General features: G+C 30.5%; 3 protein-coding genes across 7 annotated transcripts in view; 1 reads left to right on the forward strand and 2 right to left on the reverse strand.

Moving 5' to 3' along the window:
* The window catches only part of sd (TEA domain transcription factor 1 homolog scalloped), a 137,208-nt gene extending 125,437 nt beyond the window's left edge, over positions 1–11,771 (reverse strand). The window contains exon 1 of one of the 5 annotated variants that reach the window (XM_070639713.1): positions 11,564–11,771. In XM_070639713.1, coding sequence (XP_070495814.1) covers positions 11,564–11,603 — 40 coding nt within the window. In that variant the 5' untranslated portion in view covers positions 11,604–11,771. Of the gene's footprint in view, positions 1–8,669; positions 9,518–11,563 lie in introns of those variants that run through there. The other 4 variants (XM_070639710.1, XM_070639712.1, XM_070639708.1 and 1 more) reach the window with 4 other exon arrangements.
* Positions 11,772–12,116: 345 nt separating this feature from the next.
* On the forward strand, positions 12,117–15,891 carry LOC139090003 (uncharacterized). Its single transcript, XM_070639668.1, has 5 exons — positions 12,117–12,323; positions 12,384–12,644; positions 12,703–12,963; positions 13,024–15,621; positions 15,685–15,891. Exons 1-5 carry the CDS (start codon positions 12,309–12,311, stop codon positions 15,820–15,822), a joined length of 3,273 nt encoding a protein of 1,090 aa, XP_070495769.1. The 5' UTR covers positions 12,117–12,308; the 3' UTR covers positions 15,823–15,891.
* Positions 15,853–17,793, reverse strand: LOC139090005 (facilitated trehalose transporter Tret1-like). Its single transcript, XM_070639670.1, has 7 exons — positions 17,442–17,793; positions 17,251–17,380; positions 16,945–17,195; positions 16,750–16,885; positions 16,281–16,696; positions 16,160–16,225; positions 15,853–16,092 (listed from the first exon to the last, which is right to left on the reverse strand). Exons 1-7 carry the CDS (start codon positions 17,718–17,720, stop codon positions 15,940–15,942), a joined length of 1,431 nt encoding a protein of 476 aa, XP_070495771.1. The 5' UTR covers positions 17,721–17,793; the 3' UTR covers positions 15,853–15,939.
* Positions 17,794–18,275: the final 482 nt, after the last annotated feature.

The raw sequence follows: 18,275 nt of genomic DNA on the forward strand, positions 1-18,275 counted from the left end.
TCAAATTAATCTTTCATCTGTCCATAATAGACCATAAATGAATCCAAAGCAAAATGTTTGATGTCTGGCAGCCTTAAAATGTTACAGATGTACCAAAACACATTCTATCTTCATAGTTGTGACACAAATAAGCAGGATTAGCTAAAGAATCTACCCAACTAAGCCTCAGACCAAAGAACATAATGCGCTACTACTCAAAACAACATTATTAATGTGCTTCTTCCTCCATGCGACGGCAATAAAATTATACGAATCTTTAATTGTAGAAATTGTGGCAATTAGCGCTTAATCGATGAAATTTTCTACTCTTATATCAATCTATTTATGTTTCTTTTTTATTATGGAATTTCTCACAAGAGGAAAAGTTTCCTATGGAAAAAATATAAGGAAGGGAGAAAATAGAAGAAGAACTCAATAAATTTGGCTCAATTTTATTGCCACATTCGACGATTCAGAAAACCATAAAATAAACAGTATTTTTCTTTTTAACGTAAATATATCACACACAATTTGATGCTGAAAACAAGCAGCATAAGCATAAATAAACAAGCCTCCATAAAGAGAAAGAGAAAGAAGAAATGAGACAGCTAAGAATAGATTGAAAAAGTTCTTTTCAATGTTAAAGAAAGAATTTTTTTTTAAAGTCATTTTGGAATAAACCAATGCTGGCAAACAGAAATTTTAGGAGTACCAATTTTTCGAACTCCTAAATTAGGAGTACCAATTTTTCGGACTCCTAAATTAGGAGTACCAATTATTCGAATATATTTGAATATTTTAAAACCGTTACAAAAATTTTTGTTAAAATTCTTAATTTACAGCTGTAATTTTTCACACAAATCATTAAAAACGGTTAAGAAGTGTTGTGTTATTGTTTGTAGTAGTTTTGTAGACACTGGAAACAGTTTATTTAAGTTTACATAAAGTTTTTAACGGTCAAAATTTTGAATTTTTTGTAAACACTAACACCACGACAGAAAAGTGCTAAAATTTGTAAAAATTTGATTTGCAAAATTTTCTACTTTTAAATGAGTTAAGTTAGTACAGAAACATTGTAAATGCTTAATTATATGCTAATCTAGCTAACTAAAGCTAGAAAATAATGTATCTTTTTATATTTGTTTGAAAATTTTTGATTGAAATTTTGCAATATTTTACAAATTTTATTGTTTACATTAGCATACAAAATAATCGAACTCGAAACATTTAAAATTTTTCGAGTTTAACGACATAACCTCTTGTTTGCCAACATTGGGGAATAAATATAAATTTAATGCTCCGACTGCGATTTTATAAGATATCTTAAACTGTATACACATATATTTTTAGATTAATTATTTTCTCAGTCACTCTTTTGTGCCTCTATTGAAATAATACACAAAAAAAGAGAAAAACTTTTTTTTTTCTTTCTTTTTTGGGTTCGAAAAACATTCCTGGAATATTTTCATCAGACGCAGTCGAGTCGTTGTTGCTTATAATTTTTTTTATACGTTCCTTGCTATTTCAGAATTTCAAAATTTTTCTTTTTCTCTTTTCTGTTCATTTCCATTTTATTTAATACTTTTTTTTTATTTCTGCGGGAATTGCAGAAATTGTTTCAAATAGTCAAAATGGCATCGTAAATTAATTAACCGAAATCCTGAGAAAAAAATATATATATATATTTCTTTCAATATTTATTGCCACTTCTCTTGTGCTACAATTCAATTTCATATAATATATATTTAATTTTCTCTTTTTCTGTCTTTCTGTTTATTTTTATTTAATTTGCACTGACAGTAAAAACTTCTGCTTGATTTGCATCGAAATTAATTTATCATTTCAATTGCACATGTTTAAAGCAGTCACTGTGTCTTTACACGATCCATGCAATATGTTTTTTTCTTCTGTGTATAAATGTCCCGAGCAGCACTAGTAGACAAAAAAAACTTTTGAGGTTATGTTATGGCAGTGTCATACTTAGGTGTTGCTTTGAAAGGTCAATGAGGGATTGGATTCATGAACGATATTAGAATTTGTTAAAGTCCTTTATAGAATTTTATATAATAGAATTTTTTGGAACGTTTCCCTAATAGTGAGATTTTGCTCCTTATACACACTAACAACTTTTAACTAAATTTGACTTTTGATTAGCAAGACCATAAATTTGGAGCTCACCAATTTTTCACCAACTAAGCAGTGCCAAACATCGCATTCAAATGCTGCTCGGTTGTGTGTATGGAGTTAATAAAATAAACAGAAGGAGGCATACTAACAATATATTTATGGCATAAATGTCTCATTCATCACCTTTGATTTGCCTTCTAAGATATTATATGTACGATAAGAGAGATGAGAACAGGAATAACAAAAAAAAAATTAATAATTTATTTATTTTGTTTTTATTATGCTCTCATTCCATGTATCGTGTGAGTTTTGCGACTCGACTCAGGCCACTCGAGCATGGTAACATTGAAAGATTTATCGCTGACTCTCTCAGAACTTTTATATGTTTTTTTATTTATTTATTTATTTGGTCGTATGGAAATGTCATAAGCGACTGTTCCTCTTGCCTGCCATTTTTTTTCTACGAATTTTAATTAAAATTTCAAGCATCTTTAAGCATATTTTGTAGGCCACTTATCTCACAACAGCTCATCATCATCAACAAATATTATGGGATTTATAGTCATTAGTCAGCATTGTTCAATACGGAAAAAGAAGAGCTTTGAATAGGAAAACAAAAATATTCAAATGCAAAAAAATAAATAGTTAAAAGTCATAAATTAAAACATGTTTAAAGCCCTCTTGATTTTTAAATTGGCGGTTCAGTAAAAATCATCATTCTCACGAAATGCGATAGACAGATAAGTTTTTAGACTTGTAAATCCTCGTGCGATGACCACCCACGCTCTATCATCATCATTCACCAGAAGAAATAAAAATATGTACAAAAAATATAATAATTTTTTAATTTTTATATTCTCTTCTTGGAAATTGCGCCGATCGACACACATTCGCGTCATCAATTGCAAATATATTCAAATGAAGTGAATTCATTGTGATTCCTCATGCTTCTTTACAGATAAATTTTTGAGGAATGAAAAATATTTGAACCATTTGTTTGTATCTTCTTTGTTATTTTGTCGTTAGTCGCCGAGATGTGTGCTACTTTTGACTGTACGTCAGAAAAATTTAAATTTCATCATGAAAAGTAAATAAAAATTTTCATTACCGACTAGTAGTTAGCTTAATTTATGGCTTTTCTAGTTGTATGGATGTGGTCATTTTTGACTGTCGAAATGACTTAAACGCAGTTTATTCCAGAATCTGTATTTCATATCCGAGAGTAAGGAATATTAGGCAAAATCTTGTGTATACCTAAAGATATACCTTAAGAAGCTAATCCCAGAACCTTATTCTACTATATGAAATTAGAGCTCTGTATACAATGGAATAGAAGCGTGTGAATATAGCGTTTATAGTAGTGGACACTCGGATGACGAATCCCCAATATCATTCGCTATTTAGTCACACATGCATCAAAATATGATGCACGTATTAAAACAACAGACGATCGGACAAAGAGAGCATGATAAAATGCACATTTTCCTTTTCAAAAATCGCCATAAAAAAGGAAATAGTTTGTGAAACTGTAAAAAATTAAGCTATAAATATTTAGATATAAATGAGACTTGACGTTAACACGTGAATAGTTTTAAGCTGCACATATTTTGATTTTCTAAATGGAAACAGTTTGAGTGTGCAATAATACTAATTACTTACTATATTATTCATAAACATACGAATGAAATTGTAGAGGAAAAAAAAATAAAACAAAACATTAGTTTAAAGTTCATGGATTTTTAATGCATGCTTCTCCGAATACTTTTTTTGTTTACATTTTATAAGCCTTTTAGATGCCACATCATCGTACAGCAAGCTGTTGCCTTGAAATTCGATATCAACACTTTAACTACTGTGTCGTTCCTTACCGAACTAAATATGAAAAGTTTCTCATATAAAAGTTTGATTATATACATAATAAATACATGGATAAAGGTATAAGCCACTATTATCTAGAAACATAAACTGATAAAAATTGTTAAAGGAGCACATACATTCACCTTAACTATCCGACTAGTTTTTAAGCACAATGAGAAAAAAATATTATCTTTCTGCTCCTTTCATCACCCTCAATACGCCTGAGAATGCAAGCTATTGATTTTTATTTGCGTTCTACAAATTTTTCTTCCTCCTTTTTTTTCATGTTTAACGTCCGAAGCTGCAAATGATTTTTCATTTTTTTTTTGCAGCTATAAATGAAACCTTGAAATTTACCAGACAGTAGAGAATTTAATAAAGACTGTATAGATGAAAGATTTTCATTGTTGATAATTGATTGGAATAAATTCTGTTTTAAATAACAATGAAAATTTGGATTACTTATTGCTTCAAATTAAGTTACTGTATTGGGAGTGTGAAATTGGAATTAATGGAGGTGGACGACGTCATCTTGTTGGATTGATGTCATAGATTATCAGGAATATTTTAAATTCTTTGGAATCTTTTGGGATTGCTGATTCTCGGGTCGAATGCTTCATATGAACTAGGGGAAACCGTTTCTCATATGGACTGTTATAAACTCCAAAAACTTCTTAACCCAAAGAATCCAACACAAATCTCATTCCTAAATCTACAAAACAATGACAATAGCAATCTCAAGCTGTAATCCCCAAAACAAACGCAAATAACTCATCTAAAATCACTTATAAATGGAAAATTACAACAACATTAAATTACTCATTGTATTTACTCTAAAAAGCAGTAATGAGTTAGATCATGTAAATTGATTAAAAAAAATTTCCCATAGCGGAAATCAAAATTTCCGACGAAAAAAATCTCACTTTAAAGCTCTTTTCTAAATAATTTAATGATTTATTTAGGAATTAATTATTAAGTGATCTGATCAGGCGTCTCGTAAGCGCACACATTTTGGATGTAAAGTCTATATTTTAAACAAATATTAATGATGTGAAGACTTACAATTTTAAGTAAGTATTAAACTACATCATTATCGAGTCTTAAATAGAAATGGTTAAAGAAAAGAAAATTAATCAGATTTTCATTAATTTTTATAGCATCAAGCTGGCGCATCAGTTTGTAAACGCATTATTTATTTACTGTCCAATTACACTTCCAACATCCGAAAGATGCTCTCGGCTATTTTTTGATGTTAAAACGATAAATCATAGTGTAAAAAGTGTACAAAAAGGAAAAATCAATTATCTTTACAATGTTATCTGTTCTACATGTGTGTATTTAACTTTCTAATCATTTGTATATGGCTATTTTGTTTTCTATTTATCCGATATGGATGCTATTATACATCATATATATATAATTATCGGCTATTTTAAAGCGTAGGAGATAATATCTCAATGAAATGCAATTTCAATCTTAAAGTGAGAAAAAATATATATTCTTTGAGCATTTCCTTTCATTAAAGTAAACTGTTTTATGCCTCATTTTCTATTATTTCACTCTACACATTTTAAAGATTATAAGAAAACATCATTGCACTTCTGTTGTCGATGAAAAAAACCTTTTAAATCTCATCACTAGATTAATTTACACTCGTTATAATGCATAAGAATATTCACTTCATAATCACATCATTCAGCATAAGAAAGAAATAAACGAGAATTGAGAATAGGAGATGTACAAATGAATAGTAATAATGGGGCTTTCAAAAAGCCTTAAACACATACAGCCTCCTACACACTTTAAACATCACATATTGAATAAATATAAATTCTATATAAAAAAAAATAGCAGAGAGACACTGCCACTTGCCACACATATTGGTATCTCTCAGGTTCATTTCAACCATTGTTCACACATCAATGATGCTTTATCGATTTTCGTTCAATATTCCATTACATTTGTGCTAAAAGCGACTTTAATTGAGCGTAGGTGAGAAGTACACACATATTTTTACTGATTGCCATTTCTTTATAAATGCAGAACTAACTTAACAAGGATCGTTTAACTATTGCAATTAATGAGCTGACAATCCCGTGAAAGTCTAGTCTAGGGAAATGAAAGCCTAATAAAATTCTAAATAAACGAATAATTTTGTTGATTCCAGCTTGATTTGCTTTGTTTACGGAAGTTAATAGTTTTGAGTGACTACAAAATACTGTTTGCAATGCATAAAGATCTGTAAAATCATCTTTTCGCAATAAAATTTGCAATTTTGAATTTAGTTATTCGATTTTTTGAATTCTGTATTAACATTTACATTGTAAACATAGTATATACATTGTAATTCTTAATTAACTTAAATTAATTAGTCATAGCCAAGGCAATGATTTTTAGCTTAATTAAAATGATTTTTATTGATTGACGATCAAAATCATACTGTATAATAAGGAGCAAGCAACTCTTAAATGGAAGTTCAACTAATGGCTAAATTCCACATTCAATTTAAATTTTTAAAACCCGTTGGTAAATTCTTGACATTTTTAAAGTAACCATAACTTAAATAAAACCCTTAATCGGCTTTAAATTTGCAATATATTGAATTATATTAATTTTAAAAACAACTCATTACTATTTTCTCACATCCAATGAGTCGGTGGAATATAGGCAAAGAGTAATTGTAAACCATAGTGGCGACATTTAGCGTCAATTTTCGTCTATAAATCATTTTCATTTGTAATGCAAAAGGAAAAAGAGCGAAAGAAAAAAAAAAAAACTTTATTCACATGAGCTACATAAAAACATTAAATGTGACGGGCATTGAGGAAAAAAAAATGTACATGAACGTACAATTCTAATGCCTTATCGCAGAAATAATAAACTTTTTGCTTGCTTCAGATTTCAAGAAAATATAAATGTGAATATGTGAACAAAACTTGAAAAGGTGCAATTTGAGACGCATATTTATGACGAAAGAGCATAAAAAAATGGAATGAAGGAAGCAAGAAATGAAACAAATATTCAAAATATTCAACTCTCTTCTTTTAATTAAAATATTTTTTAATAATTTTTAATTACATTAATTTAAATTTTTTGTTCCTGCAGCACGTTAATGAGCAAAAACTCTAATGACATCAATGGCAAATAATAGGCATATTATATTAATCTGTGACTCATAATTAATAAATTGTATTTACAAAATTGTAACAATTAATAAAATCACTATTGCTGATAATTTTTCATAGTTATAGTCATTGTTATTATTATTATTATTTTTACAAAATATTTGCACATGCACTGAATTGTTTGGCAAAATTTTATGCCGATGAGAATCGTGATATTCAGGGATTATGATACAAGCTTGCCTTGAGATATTTTACAAATTAGAATAATACACACTCATTCGTCCCTGACAGTGACATTTGAAATGTAAGTAAGTAAGCTAGTTAGCTATTAAGTTAGTGAATTGAATATTTATGCGCATTTACTTTTAGTTCATGTGGGTGACGGTATGATGTGGAAGAGATTATAATCATTATGTGATGCATAATTTAACAGAGCTTTTCATTTTAAATTTTATTTATGTGGAAAACTTTAAATTTTTATATATTTTTGATTTTATTTTATAAATTAAACATTTTGGAAGCTTTTATATTTAAATTATTAAACAGCATATTAAATTGCCATGCTTATGGTCCGATATCATTAAATTGACAATCAAGGTAGTAAAAATGTTTAAAATTTTATTCTTAAAATCAACAAAAGTTCAAATTAATTGAAAAATCTGTTTTACTAGGTTACTGGATCTTAGACTGACATGATCATTGATTAATTGGAATGCAAACTATAGCAGCATTATTAATTGTTTACTAAACAAGTCACAGATTAGCTTTATCTCATCACTTATTGATTCCTTTGAAGAATTCATTTATGAATTTAAATTTCATTCAATTTAGATCCAATTCTAACTAGATGACGAATGCCAAAAACGTAATTAAATGAGCCTCCAAAAATTCCAGACCCGAATATAACCTCGTACAAGTCAAAACTTAATAACCAGGACTAATAATTCAGCAGCGAAACAAAAAAGTCATAAAAATCCAATTATTTATCAATAAACAAATCAAAGAATTCAAAATATCGGTCAGTCGATCAAATTGAGCATACGATAAGTCACGTTTTGATGGAAAATTTGCTCTGAATAATTGCAAATATAGTCTGTCCAGGCGCGAGAGATACAAAAGGCTAGAGAAGCGTGACAACTATGTTGCAAAATAATAATTATACTGCACACTATGCAATAATTCTTAAATGTGAAAAACGCGCAAATCCGATATTTTTTTTTTGTGCTATCGACAGCAAAAATGTGGCTTTTATTGTAAAATTGCACCTTTTTTGACATTTTCTCACTTGCCGCTTATCAGAGAAAATAGCGAAAAATAATAAATAAAAAAAAAAAGAGTTTTTGTCGTAAATCCAGCACGTCACATAACGTCGGCATTTACATATATACAGCACATCGAATTTTCACTAATCTTTCAGTGGAAAATATTTCAAATTTGTAGCAAGGCTGACTTTGTAAGTTTATTTAAAATTCATCGAATATTTGTATTAAAATTGACTTCATTGTGTCATAATAAGGAACTATAAAGTCTCATCCACGTTAATATTTTCCAGAAGCGAAGATAATTAAATTTCATACTTACGTTTATAAAACAGCTTCGAGTAGTCACAATCCATAGTCGGAAAATTTTGACGGAAGATTGTGTCTTGAAAATGTGAAAATCTCTGTTCGTTAGCTATTTTGAATGATTTTCTAATTTTAACTTTTCACAAAAAAAAACTTTTCTCTCGAAAGAGAACTTTTTTTTACTTTTTTTTCTATTTCTTTTAAACAAAAAAAAACTTTTATTTTTTCACGGCACTTTTCGTCACTAGAGCCGCTTACTTTTTGCACTCCTTTAAATTCTCAAACTAAAATTTTCCTTTCATACCACCAAAAAAAAAATAATTATTAAATGTTGGCGTGCATGCGATGAAATTTATCAATCATAAAACTTGAATTGTCAGTTGTGCGCCAAAAGCTAAATTCCGTTTTTGTCCTCAAAATATTGTAAGGAAATCGTGTGAAAAACACGGCAAGAAATCAACACAAATTAAATTTCATGACTTTTCTTTCCTTTTTTTTTCTTTTGCTGCTGTTCACTTATACTTTATTTTCTTTTATGTCGTGCGAAATTTGTGTCACTGTTAATGTTAATCGACGGGAAAAATGATCGAATTTTTCCCCAAAAACTTTTCAATTTATTTATTTTTATTTTTTAAAATCTTCAGCCACAATAAATAATAAAAAGCTTTCCCCAAATATCCTTATGTTATGTCGTCATCCGAGAGACCACCAAATTTCTATTCAGAATTAAAAGTGCACTCACGAGGTCAGAGCTTAAACGATTCACTTATTCACTCAATGGGTTCATAAACATTACTGACAGAATCAACACGATGAAAATCGTATATTTTTTTTTCCTCTTCTTCTTTCTTCTCTATTTCATTCTCCCGCCGTCGAAGCTTTTCCCTTACAGCCAGAGTGTCAGAGCGACTTGAATATTTTTTTTTCTTTTTTTTGTGTTTTCGTTCGGATTTTTCATTCTTCTCCCCCGGCATACAATTTCGTATTACTCGTGTATTCGTGTTTGAGAGATCCCTCTAAGCGACAACATGCTGTCTTGCTTTCGGTTTTCTTTTCTTCATTTCATACCAGAACAACACAGCAGAATATTATACATAAGAAGAAGAAAACACAAAAAAAAAGTTGAAAATTCAATTGGAGAGAAATGTTTACGAGCGAGAGAGGAGACGGGTTGTATAGTATTTGGAGCACGAGGCTCTGGGGGATGCTTATAGTAAATTAATATTAAATTATTGTGCAACAATCAATATTCCAATTAGTTATAGTAAATTTATAGAAAATTGGCAATAAGCAACAATTTACAATTTCCCAAGTGTCGATTCAAATGCCGCTGCATAAGCACACATGTACAAGGAACGATTCTCAATTTTTTTTTTATCCCATTGATAAATTCTCATTTGTGAATATTTGGCTCTCTTGAAAATACCGATGAAAAGCTAGTTCTGCTTATTATTATGATAAGGAAAGGAAAGAAAAAAATCCCCCAAAATGTTCGGCATTTCACACACATGTACACGATGGGAGACTAAATAGTATTGTACACACAGCAGCAAACAAATTGTTGCTTAAATATTGTGTAATCGTATAATCTCGGTGAGCATCATCATATCTCTCGGTACTGTATTGTATTGTGTACATACTCATTTTATTTTTGTTGAATTTGCCGGGACAAATTTATGTGTTGTGTACATATATTATGAGTGAATATGTTGCCGAAGGGGGATCTTGATATATATTTCTATAAACAAAAATACAGTATATATGTGAGAGGATTTTCCGCACGAGTCATGGAAAATTAATATGTTTTTCTTTTCTCGTCTCCTCGAACATATCATTTTTGTGTACACACTCATAGCTCATATGCGATGAAAGGAAAGTTAATGGTAGATAAATTTAAAATTCAGGATCAAGAAGAAACGCGCGAGGTTTTTTTTTTGATGTTAAGCGTATATACAGCAAATGATATGCCAATCTTTTCCATATGACATTATACGTATTTTATTTACTTAAAAATATTGATGTTTACTCTTCTTGATCCTTAAATTGAATCCTCAAATTTAATCATGTGCTAAATATATTCAAGCTGGTTTAGGATTGAGCTTGATTGGGACGATAAATATGATTAAAATGTCAAATTCGTGATTTTTAATTTTTAAAACATTTGTATAGTTTTGATAGCTGTTGTATGGTTTTCAAATAGAATTTTGTATAACTTTTGGTAGAATTTGTACGGTTTTTGATAAAAAAAATTTATGGTCTTCAATATCTCGACATACAATTTAAATTAAAACCCGTTTCCAAACCAGCATCCACATGCATCCGAGAATGATATTTTTCATCAGTCAGTGTCAATAGAAACGTGTCTTCACCGCGGTTCTTATTTCCAAAGAATTATGATTACGGAAATGTTAAAAATAAAAAACCCCAATATGCTGACGAGATGAACTTTTTTCAGCAGCAATTCGTGATTACTTAATAAACAAACATATTCAAGTGATATACATCATAAAACAAATACAGGAAATCACAAGGTTGCAAAAAATCACAGCATCAAATCTTTTTCTTTTTTGAGCTTCATTAGTCATCAAAATCATCTTCTTAATGACAGCAAGCTAGATTTAATTTTCACAGTAAATTCGTTTAGTCTCTTATTTTGACAAGAAAGACTTAGCATAACAATATTTTTTTTCTCGTCGCTTGTTGCTTCATTGACTTGTTTTTATTGCTTTTTATTCCTTTTCTTCTTTCTTTCTTTCTCTTTTATATATTATATTATTGTATGTGACTTAAGATTTTTACACGAATATACTTCTCAGAATTTTTATTCTTATTATTTTGATACAAATTTGTTTGTCATTTTTAACTCAATTGACGTAAATAAGATAAATTTTTAAAAAAGGATTCACTCACCATACGAATCATCGTCTGAATTTTGAACAGATTTTCCCATGCTTCACGGCAATTTTCCACGATTTTCCCGCTATATGATACAAATTTATTGCACAAGTTATCTTTTGATTTTATGGCACTTATAGACAATTTTATTTTAAACTTTTATGTGATCAACACTGCAATTTTTCACTTTGATTTTTCTTATCAGATTACTGAGTTTTCTATATTGTTATTGATAAGTTAAAATATTTTATACATAAATATTTGAAATTCCACTGCACAAGTAAACAAATATTAGAGGATTATAGAAATTCAGTTGACGTTCCCCTTATAAACCTTGATTCAAAATTAATGTGACCGTTACGAAACTTTTGTGATTTTTACTGGCTTAATTCTTAATATTTTTATCTGATATTTGCACAGCATAAACTTTATTTGATCCCAGACTGTTACGATCTATATCCAAGTGAATTGGGTCAACTATTTTTTCATTTATTCAGCAATTCAGCAACGGTTGTTTTTAAAGTCCATGTTGAGATCGCTCTAACATTTCTAAGGAATTAAACTTCTTATTTTTTTATTGCACAAAACAGGATTTAAAGTGTAGTTAAGTGAAATTCATAAATAATCACAGACATAAGCATGAAAAGTCTTCATATAAGCTGTGAAAAGTGAAAGAATCCAGTCAATTTTAAGTTTATTTACAAAATAAATTTTGGCGCGAAAATTCTTCTAAATTGTTTAATTCAATTAACAGCACAAAATGTTTATTAAAAATGTAAGTTTCAAAGTCAAATTATCAATATTATCCTTAATTAATCAATGTCATTCATTTTAGATAAAAATTTGTGGATTATTCGACCTAAAAGACACCAAGGAACACAACTTTAAATATAAAGATGACAAAGACACTGATGACAACTACATAAACAGCATAAATGACATCAGAATTATCCAAGGATTAATGCTGATATTTGATTTAAAATATGATTCCAAGTTTGATTACAAAAATATTATTAATAAAGACTTTAAAGGCGAATCTTTTGTGGAAATAACATTACATCAAAAGGAAGGAGATAAGTTTAGTCACTACGATTGGGTAATATACAGTAAATTAGATTATTTTGCATATAATAGTAAATGACATCTCATTCCAGTTAGTGAGAAATGAATTAAAATTGAAGCGAGTCTTTCAAAATCCAAAAGGGATCTTCATCAACAAGAAACGATGTGAATTGAGCATTTTTCATCATGCATTGAACAGCTTAGGGTTTCAGAATGTCAATAATCTTTCGATTCATAAATTAATGGACGAGGATATCACAAAAGTCAGCAAATTTGTTGGTGATGATTTTTGGAATATGTTGATCAAGATGATTGAGCATGAAGAGATTATCGAGATGGTTGAGCGACGTGAAGTAAGGAACACGAATGTTTATTACTATTGAGCTCTTAATTTATTGCTTTTCTTTTTTTAGGGTATCGTAAAACAAAAAGCAATGACCAGGTCTTATGAAATTGTCGCCGACACAGTTCTCAGGGAAATTCCAAAGAAAGTGCAACTCAGAAATGACATTTATGAACGAATTCAATTAAACAAGAGCTTCTTCTCACTGCTTTACATCATCAATGAACGAAAAATTGATTTTTTCAACACACAAAAGGATTTCGTAGATCAAAAAGTTCAGGACATAAAGCAAGAAATCAACGTGAGTGTCAGCGACGAACACAAAAAGGAACGAGAATGTTTTGCAAATTTTAATCAAGTCTTAACATCTGAAAATATACTCAAAATTTTACAAGCTATGCATCATGAACTGAACTGTTTTGCTGAGAATTATAAAGGAGAAGCACGCGAGCAGCTTATTTTCAATTTCCTTCAAGGCTTTGCAAAATTCACAACATCTAGCGTGGGTGAACATTTAGATGATGATTTTGATCCAAATAAATTTGTAGACAATGAAATTGCATCTGCAAAATTATCTCTCGTGGAATCGATTAAGCATGGCAAATTTGATGAAACTAAGGAAATCCTTAAAGCTTTGAACGAATTTGACCAGAAATTCATCAATTTTATGGAATCAGATCAAGCATTTCCATTATATGACCACATCAATAAAGTCGATTGTAGTGTGAAAGGAGACTTGATCTCAGAATTCGAACATTGGAGAATTAGTGAAGAAATGTCAATAGCTGAATCAGCAAAAACTTCCAGCACTGCTGAAAACTATTTATCGCAAATTAATAAATATTTAGTGGATCTGAAAATACCAAATGAACAGTTTGAGACACTTCTGAAAATTGAGAAATTAGTTGATTCATTAGACGAGATTAAGGATGAATACTTAGGTCCAGTTTTCAACTTCCTGGACACAACTTCAGGTCTCGATGTTAAAATGTGGAATGACATTTCGTCCGTAGCTTATACAATTTTATTCAAAACATCACTAGGCAAGCTCTATTTTATGAAAAAGTTTTTCGAAAGTGATATGGCTCATGCTGAATTTACGTTCTGCTCGGTTGAGGACTATCCAATCAAGGAATTTGATGAAAATATCCACGAAAGTGAGTCGTTCATATCCATGAAGAATTTAATCAAAAAGAATCTCAGCTACAAACAACTAGAAAGTGTCATTTTGTCAATGCTGTATCCATACCTCCTTGCTGACGAGACAGATTATGATGATTTGGAAGTAGACGAGCTTGGTGCTTTTTGCATTAAAGTTTATGACAATATTTCCTCAATTTCTCACCATGATGGAGCTGCTATAGTTAACAGCGAGTGGAACAACATTTGGGAACAGTCTGAAAAGGGTCCAGTCCAAGTTGCTCAGGATTATTATCAGCTTATTAAGGAATACGTGAAAGTTGATGACAAAATTAAGAACAAATTTAAAAGCACTGAAAAATTTGAGGACATAAAGTTCACAGCATTTGATGAGCGTATCAATAAAATATCTCAAAGTAGCACCATCAAGAATGAGAAAAATGATCCAATGGTCAATGCCAGAAAGGATGTCCTTAACAAAATGAATCAAGTGATGCAAGCAAGTCAAGAAGAATGCAAGAAATGGAATCAAAATGAGTTAAAGGAACAAGGAAATTTAACAGCTATGGCATCAGCTTATGAGCAATACAATCACATAGACAGCATAGTTATGGACAATAATATTTTAGTCGAGTTCAATAATTTTAAGCTGGCAGAGACTTTTTCGAAAAGTGAAGGTGCACACATCAGAAATAGAACTGACAAAATCCAAAAAATGAAGCAAACTGAAAGATTCCAACAGCTTTTAGAGAAAATTGACATTTTTGAGGCTTTAAGGATCGACAAGGCAAAAGCTCTTGAGGATTTACAAGACAATGCTGACATCTACATCAAGGACATCTCTGAAGATCACGAGCAAATGAGAGATTTCGGTACTTTATATGCTGAAAAAGTTGTGATTGAAGACATGATCAGCTTCCTTAATCAATGCATAAAAGATATCCTCAATTACAGCACAGTCAGCTTCAAACAGTCAATTTATGATGAATTTCAGAATCAGGACTTGGAAGTTATTGTCAATGAGATTTCTGATGTCTATACTCGACTGCTTCGTCTTAAAGCTGTAAATAGAATGGACCTAAAATGCTTGAATCCAGCTGCATACCAAAACTTGATTGACTCTCTAGGAAAAGTTAAGGAATTCTCAAATAAGGATCTTTATAATCCAATGAAGATCAGAAAGCGAGCATATCCACTAATGAATGTTGTTGTTGTTAAAGTTCTTAAGGATACAGTCCATAACTTTACACTCACTTACAATTCAGTGCTGTCTAACTACATATCCAACTCGAATCTATTCTTTTATACAAAATCGGAAATGAATGAAGTTGATGACACAAACTTCACATGGAGATACTTTGATATTTCAAAATTAAAGTCAATTGACTTTGTGGAGAAATGGAAGGACGAAAAGAGAACTTTACCATTAGCATGTCGACAACTAATCAAAGCTTTGCTGCTTATCCTGCACATTATTAATTACTTGTCTGTCTTTAAGTTCATAGTAATTAGCGAGAAGTTGTTTGAGGTATGTAGACATAAGTTTAGAAAAATTAGAGACTTTGTCCTAATGTTAAGCATGTCTTTTTAGGGAATGGACAAGGATCTAATCAATGAACTACGTAAATTTTTGAGAAGTATATCCAAATATGTTCAAATTATTTTATATGAAGAATCTGGAGATGAAGAGAGTATCCAACCAATGGAAGTCGATTATCTTGAAGAATAAGCTGTGGATATTAAAATTAAGAGCTTAATGTAAGTTTTTACCTAATAGATTTTTAATAAAATTAGTTCTAAAATCTCAAAGTACATAGGAGTTCCTTAACTAAATTTTGAACTAGGTTTACTTATCCATAATTTTCATAATTTCTTCTACGCTTCTTCCTTTCGTCTCGGGTATGCATATCACTATAAATACTCCACCAATGAATGAATTCAGTGCAAACAAAAACGAGACTCCGTGCAGTTCCATTATTTCGATAAGGTTTGGTAAATACTGAAAATCGTATGATAAAAAAAAGTTCATTAATTAAGGATGACATATTAATCTTGAAATTAATCACCTTGATAACAGAGAATACACATATCCATAGGACGCTCATACACAGAACTGACGTAAATCCTCTTATCTGCAATAGAAGTGATGCAATAGCCGCGTTCTTAAATTCAATGTCATTATCTTACTTTTGGCGGTGAAATTTCGTTAAGGATCATAAAAGGCAGCGTAATAACTCCCAAATTGCCCAAAAATATCGCGGACGAAAATGCAACAAGGGGTATGAAGCTATATCCTTCAAATTTCATTCCTATTGTCTGTAGATACAAATACATTCCCAAACTGCTGAATCCAATAGCAATACCAAATGATGAGATGATCATCATGAACTTTCTGCCTGCTCGTTCCACAAATAGTGACGCAAATAAAGCACCGACAATTTGAATTGATCCAACGATTATTGTTGAGTTAACTGGCGATAAATTTGAACCTGATATTTGGAATATTGATGCTGCATAAACAACCATTGCGAAGCATCCACAAAATTGATTCAAGACCATTAAAGCTATTCCGTATGTTATGGCTTTTTTGGATGATTTTGATGCTATGGATTAGATTTGATTAGAAGCTGAATTGTCCACAGTTTAACTAACTTACCAAAGTCCTTAACCGAAATTTTGTTGTCCTTTTCATCATTGCTCTGTGCATTTAACACATTGTCTTCAAATAAAGACTTTGCTTCCCTTGAATATTTCTCTATGGATCTATAAAACAGGAATGACTTCTCAGCTTCCTAAAATTAAACAAAAAGCTCCATAAAAGCTTCAAATACATTAAAGCTTCTGTACTTACATCAAAAAGCTTTCTTTTTATCAACGAAGTAGGCGAGTCAGGATATTTGGCAAATAAAAGGATGAATGCAGCACTGAATGGAATAATCATGTAGATCTGAGTGTAATAATCGAAATATCCACCACAAATGTATGCAAATAAAAGTCCAGCATTACAAATAAGCACTAAAAATGATCCTAAAACGCCACGAACTTTATCATCGGATATTTCAGCTGTGTATAAAGGAACTAGCGTGAAGAGACCGCCACCAGCTAAAAAATCATAAATTTAGAATAAATTTACAATTGGAACTGCCAAATTATTTACCAAATCCACCAAGAATCCTCGACACAACGAGATAGAACGGAGTTCTTGCATAATAGACGAAAATCCAACTGAGTAATTGTGGAACAACGACTACATACAGTGCAACTTTTCTTCCAGTTCTCTCTGATAACTGCGTATGTAATATATTAAAATCAGTCACAAATCACAGATAAAGCTATAAACTCATATACCCATCCAAAGAATAGATTCGCTACAAATCCACCAATAGCAATTGCACTTGCTATCCACCCGATTTCCTCGGTTTTTAACTGTTTTGTAATTAAAGGTGTTTCGTCACTATTAAATATAATTAATGCACCTGACAACCATCCACATGTAAATCCATAAGAAAATGTCAACAAATTCATGCAAAGAACTGCCGAATATTGTCTGGATGTACTAAATTGTCTTTTATTGTCGATTCCATTATCGACTTGTAGATTAAATAATTCAGGTTTTAACGATCCCATTGCTAATGTGAGACTGATGGGAAATAGAATAATGAGTAGAAAAAGGAAGAGCTATTCATGCCTCTCATTGCAAATACATTATTAATCATTATCAATGAAATGGCTATGAGATTAAAACAAATCTTACTGAAAAAGAGAGCGAGAGCATTAGACTTGACAGCTTTATGGTATTTGAATATTAACGTCAAATTCTTTTTTGTTATCAGTGTAGCTTAATAAAGCACCACACATAGGAAGTACGATTATTTTAGATTGTGAAACGCATAACATCTGTAGAGGAAAGTAAATAAACCTCTCCCGTGCATGTAATGATGGACGAATTCTATACTCTATTTACAAGGTCAAACATATGTTTTGGGTTTGAAGATAAGAATGTCAAGTGTATTGAACTTATCGTTCGAATAGTTTCTGTATTCAAAGAGATTAGGAATTTTATTTTAACGGTTATCGGAAATTTGAATTTCGAGAACCATACAAATGTTTAGATCAAAACCGAACAATTCCTCAAATTTTTCAAAAAATTAGTTAACCGTTAAATCAGAACCCTTCAATGAA

Source organism: Chironomus tepperi, unplaced genomic scaffold (genome assembly GCF_022539635.2).
Source record: "Chironomus tepperi strain 1889 unplaced genomic scaffold, CSIRO-AGI_Ctep_v1 contig_196, whole genome shotgun sequence".
NCBI lineage: Eukaryota > Metazoa > Arthropoda > Insecta > Diptera > Chironomidae > Chironomus > Chironomus tepperi.